The sequence below is a fragment of the Lycium barbarum genome, chromosome 1, assembly GCF_019175385.1.
Source record: "Lycium barbarum isolate Lr01 chromosome 1, ASM1917538v2, whole genome shotgun sequence".
NCBI classification, from domain to species: Eukaryota; Viridiplantae; Streptophyta; class Magnoliopsida; order Solanales; family Solanaceae; genus Lycium; species Lycium barbarum.
The window spans coordinates 157,071,318-157,087,028 of NC_083337.1; the positions used below are offsets into that span (position 1 = coordinate 157,071,318).

Here is a 15,711-nt window from a genome sequence, read left to right on the forward strand (position 1 = left end):
ATAAAAAAATAAACGCTCTCTAACTTGCACGGTGTACTTAATTTATTTCTACTTGCATGTTCATTGTTCAATTATTAATTCTTGGATGACTTTTTAAAATATAAATATTCTATCACTTCCAAAGGACGTGAGTTATTAAATTTTGAATTGGTATGCTGGAGTATTAAACAAGTCTATCAAGTGAACAATAATTATTTCTCTTTTTGACTTGGTTTTCCTGAATTAATATTTTTTTCTTGATGAATTGTAAATACATACACGTAACTTAAAATATTAAAAACAATAGTAGATATTTTTAGTGCGTAACATGCTTCTTCTAGTAAACAACTCCTCTTAGCTACTTTAAAGCAAGAAATTAGTATTTGTCAAATTAGATGATTATTTAATTAAGTGATCCAAATTTGACACGACTTGGAGCCTGTTTGGATGGGCTTATGCCTATAAGCTGCAAACAGCTTATAAGCTAAAAAAAATAAGTTGAGTAATCTAACTTTTTTTTTTTGGCTTATAAGCTGCTTTAGATAAGTTAAGTCAAATGAACCCAATTATTTTTTTGAGCTTATTTTAAGCACAAAATGACTTTAAGCTGGCCAGCCAAACACTCAAAAAAAGCTGAAAACAACTTATAAGTCAATCCAAATGGGCTCTTATTACTTTATTAAGAACTACTTACAAAACTTCGTTAGGTATACAAATGAACAATCTTAATTACACCCGTAACTATTACTCTAATCAAAAACTTAATTTAAAAAAAAAAAAAAAAAGGAAAAGGAGAAAGTAAGCTCCTCGGTGCTTTCATCGATAAGAAGTGATAGCTGTCACTGAGAAACAATGAAATCTTTTTGCCACACTATTTTGGCCATAATAGTCCAACTGAAGTAAATTTATATGTCTATTTAGGTCAAATTTAATAATTTATGCTTACTTAATGTCAATTCTATCTTTTCTTCTCAAAGTTTATTTTAATTTAAAATTGTACAATAGAGGTTATGGTAGTTTTTACGTAAGTGTGGTCAAATTTAGGTCAAATTGGTGTGACAATTTAGCAACTCTCATCTTCAAAATTTAATTTTAGTTAAAAATTATTCCCTCCGTTTCATAATAAGACACCTTAGTCAAAATACACATATTAAGAAACTAATAATTTAATGTGAAGTTTACCAAATTACCCCTATATAATAAAAATAAATTATTTTTACCCTTCGATTAGAGCATGCACAAGAAATAAACCTTTTGTTATTGAGAATCCAACAATATCAAGTTACTTTGTGACTTTTCCAATTATCATTTAAATGTTACTTTATTGTCTACGGGTAAAATTGAAAAAAACTAGTCAATTTATGTCTTGATTTTCTAAAGTGACACTTATCATGGAACAAAAAAATTTGGCTAACGTGCCACTTATTATGGAACGGAGGGAGTAAAAAGGGCAGCCCGGTGCACTAAGCTTCCGCTATGCGCGGGGTCCGGGGAGGGAAGCTTAGAAAATTGAAACGTCTATTTTTTATTTTATTTTTACATTTTTATTAAATTTAATTTCTTAAAATAATTTAAATTTTAAGTTTTATCTATCTATCTATCTATCAAACAGTTTTTCCGGCATTCTATCAAACTAATTGTTCCATTATTAATTTAAATGTTTTGCCATCACTAACATAATAGGAGTATAAAAGCCAAATTGATGTATTAATTCTGTATTGGATGTTGTCATAAGAAAATTAAACAAATAAAGTATTTTTTTAGGATTAGATAGATTTACGAATATAAAAGTCGTGCAAGGTAGTAGAAGAATAGAGTTTTGGTAGGATATTGATACCTTATACTCGAGTGATAAATGTGGCATCGTAAGTTAAATATGCTAACCATTACATTACAATTTCAAGTTTACTCAATTTGTTAAAAAGCTTCTCAAGTTTTTGCAAATGTTTAGCTACTTGGCTAATGAAGTAAGTAATAGTAATAAAATTACTATAAAATGCCTATAATTATAGTTAACCAGGAAAATCATCATATTTTTTAGTCCTTTACCGCTACTCGCTTCAAAATATGGAAGTTGACTATTGCAATTCGTTGTAAAATATTGAAGAATATAAATGAAGTAAGTGGTCCTGTACAATATTTGGTCATAAAATATGTACTTTGAATAAATCAATCATAAAAGAAAAAATAATTTACTTAAAATTTATTTCTTCGAAAACATTGTGCATGCATCAATGTTAAGTACAGCTGTATAAAACTCTTTATTTATTTTTTAGTGAATATGAAAACTTCACAAAGAAGACCTACTACAATACATTGAAGTTAGAATAAAAAATGTGAGCTTTCCACGGGTCTGAATAGTTGGGAGACGAATCTTTATAAATGAATCTATAAGTTGAAGCTTCATTTAAATCCTTCTATCCTATTTTCCTTTCATTTCTCTTCCAAGTTCTTTTTCTTAATCAATAGAAAATTTGTCCTAATCTCAACAACTGTGAAGTTGTAGCAGTGAAGATTAAATGAAGAGAGATTTCATGGGCTTGACTGTAAAACAGGAAATTCTTGAAGAACCGGCAACAGATCCAGCAGGTATATATATATCATAATCTTTTGCTCCTTCATGTTTTTTCTATTTCATTTTCCTAAAATCAATGAATCTTTTAGTTATAGTTTGTTGTTTTGGTCTCTTTTTAGTTTTAGTTTAGCTGTTAACACCTCTGCTCTGCAATAAAGCCAATAATGAGCTTTGACTCCATACGAATTCTCAAGAAACTAAAATAAAAAATGGGCGTCTGCATGTAGGTCAGAACATATGGTTACAGAACTAAACCAAAAATTGTCTTTTTTCCAGCAAGAATAAAGCTTCAATTGGTAAATAAAAGGAGGTCCTTTGAGGGATCTTTACACGAATAGCTGATTGGATTTACTGTTTATTACGCATATGCACCTTTGGCCAAACTTAATTACCAACAGTAGGCAAAATGTACAAAATCTATACACTGATATGTATACGATACATAAAGTATATACTATACATACAGTATATGTGTATTACATATATGGTATATGTATATTTAAGTATAAATATATAAAACCTATATATTTGTTGACTATTTTGTAAGCTAGATCATTAGAAGATATTGGCTGTAATTTTCCTCATGAAATATATAGTGATTTCACATGTTATACATTATTATACATGAATTAATACATATATTATACATCCGTCAACTATTTTAATATTAAGAGATTGGATGTATAACTAATTAGGTTAATTCTTCTTTTATTATTTTTGTCATGTTAGTTGTTGCTTGTGCAAACTATGGTTTTGGTGTTTATTACGTTGGATTCCCTTCAACGTGGTTTACTTTTGCATTCCTTTTTGGCTGAGTTGCATATGTAGCACATTATAACATGCACCTTTGAGCTTTTTCATTAGTCTATTAGCGAATCAAAAAATTTAAGATTTAAGTTACATGTACTGATATTATACAGATGCTTCTTAGTAATTTACTATGTTATAGTATGGTAGTTAATAATAATACTATTAATTATGTCAAATAATCAGGTACTAGTTTTTATAGTATGATTTACTTGTAATTATCTTATAAATGACGTAAGTATATAGATATCTTTAAATTTATCTTACATAAAACTTAAAATTAAATTAAGAGATGAGTTGTGCTGCGCGCACATAAAGTCACCTAACATTATAAATTATAAATAAACTAGGGTGCTATTGGGGAAACAGGAATAAACAATAAACAATTACGTCTTGCAGATCATTAGATTTAGAGCGCAGACCAAAATGCGTAAAATATTTTGTTGCATTTTTTTGACCAGATCTTGCTTTTATAAATGCAATATCATAGTGTTTGTACTATATATCTCGCATCAGATGCACTTAACAAGCCAATTTTAAATTCGACGCACATGTTCATCCCCTTTTCTTCAGCTGCACTGACAGAGCACTTGGGATTATTCATCTGAGAAGCATTTTTAAATATTAAAAGGGCCTGCAAAAACTAAAAATACAGAGGTTGGTACATTAATATATTGTTTGATGGGTTGGCTCCTCATCTGTCTTTACTGAACGTGTACTGTTGCCCAATTTAATTACTGAGCTACTGTTTAATGTATTTTTTTTATTATATAAAAATGTGATATCCGGGTTAGCTAGCTTGCTTGCACTTGGACTAATTTATGCGTATTCTGCTACTTCTCATCAATACAAGTACCGGCTAACTCTATCGATTAAAGCTCAGTATGAAATCACTTAATATTTCTCGTTCACTAGAATTTGAACATAAGGCCTCATTGTTCAAGGTAGTCACCCAACTAGGGGTAATGATCTCTCAAGGTCATATTTTTTTGTTTTGTAACAAGAAGGTCACCCAACTTTCCCTATATCACGTCAAAAGTCACTCAATAAATATTGACAAATAAAATATGACATGACATTTAATTTAGTCCAAATTGACTTTTCCTTTTTTTTTTTCCTCAGTCCACGTGGCAAAAAGACCCGACCTGACCCAAACCCAAATTAACCCTTATTAATTATATTATCTCTTAATTAAAATAGAGTTTTATCTCTCTTTTTTAAAAAAATTGGCCCATCATTTATTAAAATCCCGTCGTCGTCGTTTCCTTCCTTAACCCTTAAGACTTCATTGTGACTTCTCGAACATAGTCCTTCACGACTCTTTTCTTGAAAAGCCCTGCCTATTTTTAAAACACCCACATCACTTGGCACACACATAACACAAGAAAATGCAATTTGTTCATCATTCACACTCTCCGCGATTTCAACTTGTTCGTTATTGACACTCTCAAAACCTTCTGTAACGCCAACTTGCTCGTTAGTCACGCCAAATGAGAGAAGAAAAAAGAAGACGACACGATTTTAATAAAATGATGGGCCAATTTTTTTTCCAGACAGAGAAACTCTATTTTAATTAAGAGGGAATAGGATTAATAAGGGTTAATTTGGGTTTGGGTCGGGTCGGGTCTTTTTGCCACGTGGACTGAGGAAAAAAAAGTCCATGTGGACAAAATTAAATGCCATGTCATATTTTATTTGTCAAATATTTATTGGGTGACTTTTGATGTAATATAGGAAAAGTTAGGTGACCTCTTTATTACAAAATAAAGAAACATGAACTTGAGAGATCATTACCGATAGAACTTGGGTGACCTTCTGTGTTACTACCTCCTCATTGTTCTCAACCAAACTTAATTGACCACTAGATCACATCCTTGAGTATTTGGTGTTTAATATAATTAGTACAATATTGAATGCCATGATAGAAGTTAAAAATTGACATTGGTATTAAGGTATTTACCTTTTGTATTTTTTTTTTTTTGACATTGGCATGTCAATTAAGAGATAGCTATGATAAATAATTAACCGTTTGTTCCATAATATGAAATTAGCAATCTGAAATATAAGGTAGGTTATCCGCTAAAACAAGTTAAAATTCACCGATGGAATAAAAATTCAGCACAATTGCTTCTACTGATTGATGCGACCGACTATTACGCTTGTACTTATTTTCTTGTGTTATAATTTTGCAGCAGTGGCCAGAAGTTCCGCGATGCAGTGGTCATTCTCTAACAAGGGTCATCCTCAATACCTTTCATTCAAGGGTACTACTTCTCAAGAGAATAATAATAAGCCTAAGACTGGTTTCGAATCTCTTGCATCAGCTGGATTGGTGACTATAACCACAACTACTGAACCTGTTGACGCAATTCATCGAACATATTGCACTAGTGTCACACAGGTTCAGAAAAACGCGATGCTAGAAATGCAAAGTAGAACGAACTATACAATGACAAGTCACCCTCCACATCAAATTAGTTCACAGTACTCGGTTGCAAACCAAACACATCATCAGGGCAATTTTATTTCTACTATAAATCCAAATCCTGCTAGAGCAGCCCAAATACCAAGCCCCATTTCAACTCATGTTCCAACACTCAGTGGTATTGTGGGCACTACTGAATTGAGGTACATTACTAGCCTTTATAAAAATCGATTTTGGGGAGTACTCTCTATTCCATTTTATATGACACAATTTACATTTTAATTTGTTGGAAAAAGAATAGTCATGCCTTTCTTAATTTGAACTTCTTTTAGCTTAATGACATACTCTTATAGCCATAAAACTGTCTGTACTGCAGGGATGCCCCTAGAACTTCACCTGGACCTGCTCAGTTGACCATCTTTTATGGTGGTTCAGTCTGTGTTTATGACAATATTTCTCCAGAGAAGGTAAATAATACTCTCAATCATATGGGACTCACAAATCATAATGTTGGTCTCTTCAGTTTTTTGTTAATGTTGTTTTTTATTTGTAATTTATTTTTCTTTGGTATTTCAGGCTCAAGCTATTATGTTACTAGCTGGAAATGCACCGCCTGTTACTCCAAGTACAACATCTACTGCATCTCCAATTCAGACAATTCCTAAATCTCCTTCTGTTGATGCTTTTGTCAATGTAAACAAGTTTCATGGTACATCGCCTAGTTTCTCCAGCCCAAGTCCTATAAATTCACGCGGTACATCCAAGTCTGTTGGAGTTTTTAATAATACGAATGAAACAACTATTATCAGATCAGCGGGAGTCCTGAAATCTCCTTCTAACACAACAGAGCCATCAAACGTTGTCAGTTCTCAAGAATTTCGTCCTCCCAGCCATAGCTTATCAGGTACATTTGGTGGTTTACAAAGTGAATTCGTAAAAGTAAAAGATATTTGGCCACTTATCTATATTTTTATTTAGCTTTATGCGCTTGTTATATAAGTACAATAATGTGATACCCCTTTTGTTTTCTACAGCTGTTCCTCAGGCTCGCAAGGCATCTTTGGCTAGGTTCTTGGAGAAGCGCAAGGAAAGGTGAGCTCGGATTTTAAGTTCTATCTAGTGACGTCTAAAGGATATTTATACAATAACTAACATATATGGTATTACAGTAAGTTAAATATATTGATAGTGTAATTTTTTGTGTGTATTAGGATACTTGATTATTGAGGAAAGATTTGATTGTCTTCTTCTTTCAAATTCAGGGTAGTGAGTGCATCACCATATGACAATAGCAAGCAAACTTCACAATATAAAACAACACCTGTTTCTGGCAACTGGATCTTTACTGTGAACTCTTCAGGTTCCAGTCCTCTTCCTGCTACAAATTAGTGTGAAATATTGGAGATGGCAAAACAATGTAGTCGCGGGCGAGTTGAAGATTGTATCAGAAGATTACTGTAGTAATTAATTACATTGTACTATTCTTTTTGACCTCCCTACTTCATTAATTATCTTTTAGATATGACGATTATAGATTTTTATTTCCCTGTAATCGTGATAGAGAGCCTTTTTATCTTTTAGGTGTTTGTAGGTTTTTGCTGTTGCTAGTGTAAAGAAAAGATTTTTTCAAAGTTCTGTTAATTTTTCAAAGAAGTAATGTACATTTCTTTTTATAGTTATTAGTTCAAGAGGATCATCTAGAAAATTATTTCATGTTAGTTGCTATATCTTAGTTATGAGACCTGGAATGCAGTGATACCCTCATATTTTGGTAAGCTGAAAATAATATTCGCTTTCCAACTTTGTGTAACAAATCCAATACTCATCAACTTTACGTAGGCATTATGCTCCTATGTCAAAATTCAGCCATTGACCATTGTTTTACAGAGGCAAATCTTGTTCTTTTTTGGAGGGTAAACTGTAAAGAGTCCCTTATCATATACTGTTATGCATCATAATAAAATACAGGGTCACGCTGGACCGAATTAGTTAAGGTTCTGAAATCAAGAAGATCATTACTATTACAAGCGAGATATTTCTAACAAAAGTAGGCAAACTCTATTTGTTCATATAGATTATCAAGCTCCCTTTTTTGTACTAATTTGTTTCATCTTTCAAAAGTAACACAAAATCTGCACATAAAATGAAATTGATTATACATGTTGCAAATTTTTTAACAAGTATGAAGTCACTTCTTCACTGTCTCTGCTCTGTAAGATTCTGCTAAGTGCTTTTACAATATTGTTACTCCTATGTCAATAGCTTTCACAATTCTTCACTGTTTCATTTCTCCCATTTATACAAGCTGGGTTGGGAAATTTCTGGTATACATTGTGAATTGGTTGTTTTCTGGAAAAAAAAAAGGGAAATAAAACCTCCATTTTCTAAACAGCGGGCACAAGTTATTTTTACTGGAGAATTGTTCTTGTAGTTCACTAAACGTATACATTAGTTGTCAATTTACCCGAGGCGATTGCTTTTCTGTTCAGGTTAATTTCTTGTTCCTTAATTTCTAATTCATGGAAGTCTCAATAGTTTCCTGGTTCCTAAATAATCCTTCTGATGAGTGATGAATCTCAACAATAATCAAATTTAATACTTGATAATATGGAGCTGACATTTTGTTTAATTAATCTCACTGTAGTAAGATATTTCCATGTGAACTGGCAACAATAAAGGGAATTTAACTTGGACGGCAAGACTAAGTACATAAATACAGAAAATCATGTAAGTTTTTTTTTTTTTTTTCGTCGACATATTTGTGGACTTTGTGCTTGTCCATTCCCTTTGATCATTCCGAAAAATGCGGTTCTGCCAATGGCATCTCCCCCTTCTTGAGAGTGATTTCTCGTAAAGTCACTTTCATTGTTAATGAAAATTGGAACCGAGAAGAAGACTGACAATCTGAGATAATAATTATTAGTGGAGTGACCACCTGAGAAATCAACTCCTCTTCTCCATCCTGACAATATTATTTGTAAAGATGGCTGGTGTAGAAATTTGACAGTGTATATAACTTAACATTTACTTATATTTATTTTCTTTCATTATTCTATGAGCAGTTATTGACCATATATATAGACGACCTGGTCTATTAGAATCTATCATAATTTTGATCCGTTTATTGATGCTACAATCAATGTCGAAGTGGGTCTTAATTCCCGATGCCACAAAACTTAACAATTAAAACTATACATATTCGTTTTTGGACTTATTCTAGGAATTTGATCCTATATAGAGTTGTACTACTTTTTGTTCTACTATGCTTCAAGCAGTTTTAACCAAATCGTTGTGTTTAAAATCAGACAAACTTGTCAATTGAGTTAAGTGTTTTTGAGGTAATTTACATTTTGAATCAACATGGGATATTGGTGCGGTTCAATCAGATTACAATGTCCACACAAGTTTGTAGAGTTTGTAATTTGATTGAGCCGTGCCAATATCACATGTAAAGAAAATAGCATCCTCAATAACTTTTTGTTCATATGATTTCTTTTATTGAGGTTTTGATTCATGTTATTTTGATTCAATAACATCCCTTTATATAGTTTCTTTGACGTTTTATGTTTATGCCTCTTCTTTGTTCTTACATGGATGGTTAAAGGCCAGTCTAATATGTGCAATTGTACGTCCACATTTGATTTTCTATATCCCTTCATAAGTTTCTTCTGTGGGATATTGCACGATACGAAATGCACGTGCGACATATACAATAAGTTAGTTTTATTAAATATATACTTGTGCCGTGCCAATATCACATGTAAAGAAAATAGCATCCTCAATAACTTTTTGTTCATATGATTTCTTTTATTGAGGTTTTGATTCATGTTATTTTGATTCAATAACATCCCTTTATATAGTTTCTTTGACGTTTTATGTTTATGCCTCTTCTTTGTTCTTACATGGATGGTTAAAGGCCAGTCTAATATGTGCAATTGTACGTCCACATTTGATTTTCTATATCCCTTCATAAGTTTCTTCTGTGGGATATTGCACGATACGAAATGCACGTGCGACATATACAATAAGTTAGTTTTATTAAATATATACTTGTGCCGTGCCAATATCACATGTAAAGAAAATAGCATCCTCAATAACTTTTTGTTCATATGATTTCTTTTATTGAGGTTTTGATTCATGTTATTTTGATTCAATAACATCCCTTTATATAGTTTCTTTGACGTTTTATGTTTATGCCTCTTCTTTGTTCTTACATGGATGGTTAAAGGCCAGTCTAATATGTGCAATTGTACGTCCACATTTGATTTTCTATATCCCTTCATAAGTTTCTTCTGTGGGATATTGCACGATACGAAATGCACGTGCGACATATACAATAAGTTAGTTTTATTAAATATATACTTGTAACCACTTATTAAGATATTAGACCTCCAAATCCATTGAGCCGCGCTGACTCTAACTAAAGATAGAAAAATTCTATCTATCTCACCACAACCCTTGATGATATTACGTGCTTTTCTTTTATACTTTTATTATTTAATGTTGTAACTTTAATAACTGTCAAACAATTGATACTTATACTCCTATAATATAATCAATCACGTGCATAAAAACACATGCACATATTGCATACATGTAACACAGAGATGAGAATTGTTCTAAAACGAGCAATTTCCAAGGGAGGGGAGAATTAGTTAGCATTGTAACAATAGTACATTTTTTTTCCTACTAGAAGGAGATTTTGTTCAAAGATGTTTCAGGTTTTCCCCTTCTACGTGACTTTAATTTCATTAATATTATTCGTTTTTTTAGGAATAATAAATTGAAAAAAAACCATGAAAAGACCCTTAGGTGTGAGTATAAACATCGCTAAAATCGTTTGCCTAGTGGACTATAATTAAGCACACATCAAATCAAAACATGACTTTATAAGAACCACAATTCCTCATCAGCTACATATTTTCGAACTTTTTGCGGCCTTGACTTTTATTTCATACATTTTCATTTTGCATGTGAAGTACTCCATATCCCCCAAGAAATACAACAATAGGCATTACCTTAACAACTTCCTATCTTTCTTCCTCCCGTAATTAGGCAGCGCTAGCTCCTCCATAAAGAAGATTATTTAAATGTAAGTATCAAATACTAACTTGATTTTACATATGAAAATGGAATTTTGTTGCCATCTTCTCCAAGTCAAGGAAATAATTGATCTTCTCTTTTCTTAATTTTTATTACAAGTTTTGTCTGAATGGAATTGGATCTATAATTCAATTTAAATAAAAGAATAATTAGTCATTTCTTATGATACAAGGTCCCTCGGCCTCGGTGGTGGTCGAGACGGAACCAGAAATTTTGACGATAAAATATAAATAAATATAAAAATGTAACACATGAGATTTTGAATCTTTCTTTCTCTTAAGTTAAAGGAATTTAAATCTTGTAGTATATGAATAAAAAATTTATTTTACTTATTTATGCAATATAATGTTTCGATTCCTTTATCTGCCTCCTATGTAAAATTATGTATGGGGAAATGCTTGCCGCCCTGTGCAGGCCTCAACAAGCTTTTGCTCTTCAATTTGTCCCTATGGGAAAGAAGTCATAATTAATTTCATTTTCTGATCTTTGATTGCCTCGCAAAGTATATACTTAATGTTGTACGTAATTTGTTTTTATTAATAAGAGCTGGATTACTTGGATCCTCCTTAATTTATCATCTGGTAATAAGAGCTGCATTATGTAAGCTGTCTGAAGTGGATTAATACATTAATTTCTTCAATTCATACTAGTAAAAATAATACTCTAAATTATGGGTGTTTCTCTAATACATGTAGTTAAGTTTTTTTTTTTTTTTTTTTTTGAATAACTCCTTGTCATTTCACATCTTTTGCAGATTCACTAGAGGAAGACTTTCACTTGGTGGGGAGGGTGTTAAGGAGAAAAAAGCAAAAAAAGAAATAAAGATTTGACTTATCTTATTAATTAAGTAATTAGTGTATTAATTACAAAATAAGTAGGTTATACCACTAGTTTAATTCTATAAAGAGGGGAGACTAGATTGTTTATGGTGTCAGCAAAGACGACACCATATTTATTGTAATATAATAAATAAAACAGGAGAGGAGGGAATTCCAAAATCCTGAATGGACAATCTTTTGGGTCTTTTAAGGATAAAAATCAAGAGAGGTGTAAACCTCGCTGTACGTGATGTCCGCAGCAGTGATCCTTACGTTGTTGTCAAAATGGGTAAACAGGTTTGTCCACCATTCTTCTTTCTTTTTTACACTCTTTCTATTCTTTCAATTTTAATTAATTTGAGTTATGTTTTTTTTGGCTTCTGAAAGGGGTATTGAAGATTCATATAGCCAATCCCAAATAGTTAGTTGTTGTCGTCGTATGTTTGTTTGCGTTTGATTGTATCCAAATTTGGTCCTTTGACTGAATTTTCTTTCCCCCTTTTCTGCCTTTTTTTTTTGCTCTCTCAATGGGTGCATTTTGGATTTCTTTTTGTGGATGTTGGGTTGGTTGGATTTCTTCTGGTTATGGTTATTTACGAATCGCTTTTTTTTTTTTTTGCTTGAACTTATGGAATCATTGTTTGCATGGAGTTGTATTATATGATGCTTTGATCATCCATTGACTCTGTGTTAACTGTTACTCTATGTTGTTTATGGTGGCGAACGTCATATCTTAAAGCGGCAGAGGCGAATTTAGGTATAATTTTTGGGTCACATGAACACATGGTCACTCGATATATTATGTGTATAATTCTGAAAACATATCTAATACTAACTGATGGAACACATTGTCAAGAGCACTTGTTAGGGGCTGTGTTTATTTCCTTTATTTCTAATTACCCAAGTCCCAAAAGCAAAAGAAATAAAAAAACCCCACAGGCTCTGCAACGAACTAAAGGTGAACCCATCCTCTTGAAATCCTGGATTCGCCTCTACCTTTAAACTTTTGAGAAGAGATACCTTAATTTTTAAGTATGGAAGAGCGAGTACTTCCATACTTTTGAGAAGAGATACCTCCAATCCATTACTATGTGACATATGAAGATATTACTTTTAAAGTCATTTATAGCAATTATATGAAGTGCTTAAAAAATCTGACCTTTTTTCCTATAGTTTTGATTTACATTAACGTTTCAGATGATGGCCTACATCATTAACTGGTATGGTTGTGCTTCCACGTTCTTTTCTTGTTGAATCCCAGTTAAGATGGCCCTGTAAGTCATGACTTGTAAAAAGGGGATGTTGAATTCTATACAGTGTTCACACATTTCTATCCACCTTTAGTCTTTGTTTTCTAGAATGTGTGGCAGTGGAGACATGGGCTTTTAGTAATTATACAAGACTAAGGACACCCCTGGAAGTATTCAGTGTGTTAGTTTCAGTCCCAAGTCCTTTTGGCCTTGGAGATTTGAGAAGTTTGGTTCCATAAGAAGTGCTTGAATTTCGGAAAGTATATAATTGGATAAATGGGCTGGATTGTCTTTGTGCTGTAGCCAATTTGTGCAGGCCATAAGGAAAGCAGGAAAAGAGGTTGTTTTTTTTTCCTCTCTTTTTATGGATCTATGAAAATATACTGCTCAGTGAACTAGTAATTTTAGGTGATTGCTTTTAAAAACAAAAACTACGCCATAATTTTGCTCCTCTTGGATATATGCATTCTTTCAACTTCTGGACACTGCTATATAACTAACACATTGTTCTCTTATCTCACTCGTTAGTTGTATGAGCCAATGATTGGCATTAAAGGCGAAAATCAGTTCGGAGCAGAATAGCTTCAGAGGTTTACATTACGTCGGTAGATAAATTATTTCACCCATATTTGGCACTGGTCTACTCGGCTTATCTAGTAGAGTGCTTTTAGCTTTAATGTTTCTAGAGGATAAGTCCGTTAGTTTAAAAGTAGTAGTACTCCTGAGACAGGATAACAGATTGTATGATATTCTTTTCTCTAGCAAGGAAAATATGTTTGAAAGGTATATAGATGTAGTTTTAGCTTTCGGTATTTTAGTATATTGGGATTCAGAATGGTTTTAAAAGATTCAACTTTCTTTGTTGATGAAAATAAGTCTTTTCTTTTTCATGATGGTAAAAGATAGGGAGATATTAAATTATTTCTAAAACTGTTATTGGACTTTCTACTTTCTAGAACTGCAGACTGCTTGCAACATAAGTCAGAAGTCCCTGCAGTTTTACATCCAAACCCGTTCATTTGGAATCCTGTGATCTTCCAAAAAGAGCAACTACAATTCTATTGAATACATGTTCTAAATTAAGTGTTGGAAGAATTATTTATGTAATGCCCAGTTACTTTTATAAACGAAGGATTATATATCAGCTATTGTTGTAGTAAGGCATAACCAGAGCACATGTAGCAATTTTTTTTTATCCAAGGCTCTGGATAATGTATCATTCTTATAAGTAGATTCACAAAATCTCAAACTGGATTGGGACATGATAAATAAATTGGAATATTGGGATATATTTGCAAATTCTTTCCTATTCTGTAGTCTTTATTAATATCTCGTGGCAACTTTGAACTTCCTACATCTACAATTTGAATGCAGAAACTGAAGACACGAGTTATAAAGAAGGATGTTAATCCTGAGTGGAATGAAGATCTGACCCTTTCTGTTTCAGATGCAAATCTTCCTGTTAAGCTGGTAAAGTTTATTGCTGCAGTAGAATAAGGTTCCTCTTCCAATAAGTTTTTTTTAGGAATGCTCTCAGATAGATGATCCTTCATGCATTTATGTTTGCTTTCAGACTGTATACGATCATGATATGTTCAGCATGGATGACAAAATGGGAGATGCAGAATTTGATATCAAACCATTTTTAGATGCTCTGAAAATGAACTTAGATGGCCTCCCATGTGGCACAGTGATCACAAGAGCAACGCCGTGCAGGTCAAACTGTCTGTCTGAGGAGAGCAAAGTGGTATGGCAAGACAACAAAGTTGTGCAAGATATGTGCTTGAGATTGAGAAACGTGGAATGTGGAGAGGTTGAACTCGAACTTCAGTGGATCGACATTCCTGGCAGCAAGCGTTTATAGAATGCACAGGATATATGTATCCGGCAGCTGTTTTCTGTTGCTTATTGTAAGCTGGTTCGCCCCACATCCCTTCAACTCTTCATGGATCTGATAATCGAGTTTGACTTATAGGCCAAGTTCGATGAATATGCCTTTGTACTCTGCAGCAATGCACAGAAGGTTATAGTTTAGTAGCTATACGTGATTTGAACATTTTATATTTTGTCTAGTAATTTGCTGGAATTGCTTTGGTTATATATATGGGGGCTAAAGAAAGATATAGTTAGTGTCATCATATACATAGTTATCTACACATACAGATATCTTGAAATTAGACAAGTTAAATACCTAAAAGATATGGAATCTAAGGAATACTACACCTATGCTGTACATAAATGCAGTACAAGGTGTGATTTATTTTGGAAAGGAAGTGTGCATTACACACAATTTCAAAAGTTAATTTATTGTGAAAGGATTAGAACATTTACATTCTAAAACTAATCTGTGTGGAATGTCTAATATTTTAGGGGGTGTTAGTATACGGAAAATAGTTGTGATCCAAATTCTGAGATGTCTATCCATAAAATGCTGTCCAATTCTGTTCATTGGAGTTTGGACTGAACCAAATAGCACCAATTATTGAACCCTTGTGTAGGCCTTTATTTTTATCCCACACACCTCCGATAAGCTGCTTTAATATGAATTTTTTAATACACCACTTTATATAAACAGAAAGAAAAAGAATCACTTTCTTGAAGCTCATCTGCTTTTAATGTTAAAAATGCGGGCCAATGAACAAAAATTTATGGTAGATGAATGGCATGTACTTCCATGTATAATGAATATAAGGTAGTTATACGGGTCGGATCTAGAGGGTTGATTACGGTTTACATACACAGATACACTCCGAA

At 32.6% G+C, this 15,711-nt stretch overlaps 2 protein-coding genes across 3 annotated transcripts; both read left to right on the forward strand.

The window, feature by feature from the left end:
* The first annotated feature begins 2,279 nt into the window (after positions 1-2,279).
* Positions 2,280-7,439, forward strand: LOC132599715 (protein TIFY 6B-like). 2 transcript variants are annotated; one of them, XM_060312972.1, is made up of 6 exons: positions 2,280-2,568; positions 5,554-5,989; positions 6,163-6,253; positions 6,363-6,690; positions 6,821-6,878; positions 7,049-7,439. In XM_060312972.1, the coding sequence occupies exons 1-6, from the start codon at positions 2,499-2,501 to the stop codon at positions 7,173-7,175; spliced, it is 1,110 nt and encodes a 369-aa protein (XP_060168955.1). In that variant the 5' UTR covers positions 2,280-2,498; the 3' UTR covers positions 7,176-7,439. The 2 variants fall into 2 exon arrangements, with proteins under 2 accessions (XP_060168955.1, XP_060168956.1); XM_060312973.1 differs by having other exon boundaries at positions 5,557-5,989.
* Positions 7,440-10,710: 3,271 nt separating this feature from the next.
* LOC132599731 (protein C2-DOMAIN ABA-RELATED 4-like) lies at positions 10,711-15,095 on the forward strand. Its single transcript, XM_060312976.1, has 4 exons — positions 10,711-10,878; positions 11,644-12,004; positions 14,332-14,427; positions 14,531-15,095. The coding sequence occupies exons 2-4, from the start codon at positions 11,894-11,896 to the stop codon at positions 14,819-14,821; spliced, it is 498 nt and encodes a 165-aa protein (XP_060168959.1). The 5' UTR covers positions 10,711-10,878; positions 11,644-11,893; the 3' UTR covers positions 14,822-15,095.
* The last annotated feature ends 616 nt before the right edge of the window (positions 15,096-15,711 follow it).

Excerpts from the sequence above, each read along its gene's own strand:
- LOC132599715 (XM_060312972.1), top strand. The coding sequence starts at position 2,499 with ATGAAGAGAGATTTCATGGGCTTGACTGTAAAACAGGAAATTCTTGAA. Across the intron at positions 2,569-5,553 it reads ACCGGCAACAGATCCAGCAG|CAGTGGCCAGAAGTTCCGCG; the intron begins GTATATATATAT and ends ATAATTTTGCAG. Across the intron at positions 5,990-6,162 it reads GTGGGCACTACTGAATTGAG|GGATGCCCCTAGAACTTCAC; the intron begins GTACATTACTAG and ends TCTGTACTGCAG.
- LOC132599731 (XM_060312976.1), top strand. The coding sequence starts at position 11,894 with ATGGACAATCTTTTGGGTCTTTTAAGGATAAAAATCAAGAGAGGTGTA. Across the intron at positions 12,005-14,331 it reads TTGTCAAAATGGGTAAACAG|AAACTGAAGACACGAGTTAT; the intron begins GTTTGTCCACCA and ends ATTTGAATGCAG. Across the intron at positions 14,428-14,530 it reads CAAATCTTCCTGTTAAGCTG|ACTGTATACGATCATGATAT; the intron begins GTAAAGTTTATT and ends GTTTGCTTTCAG.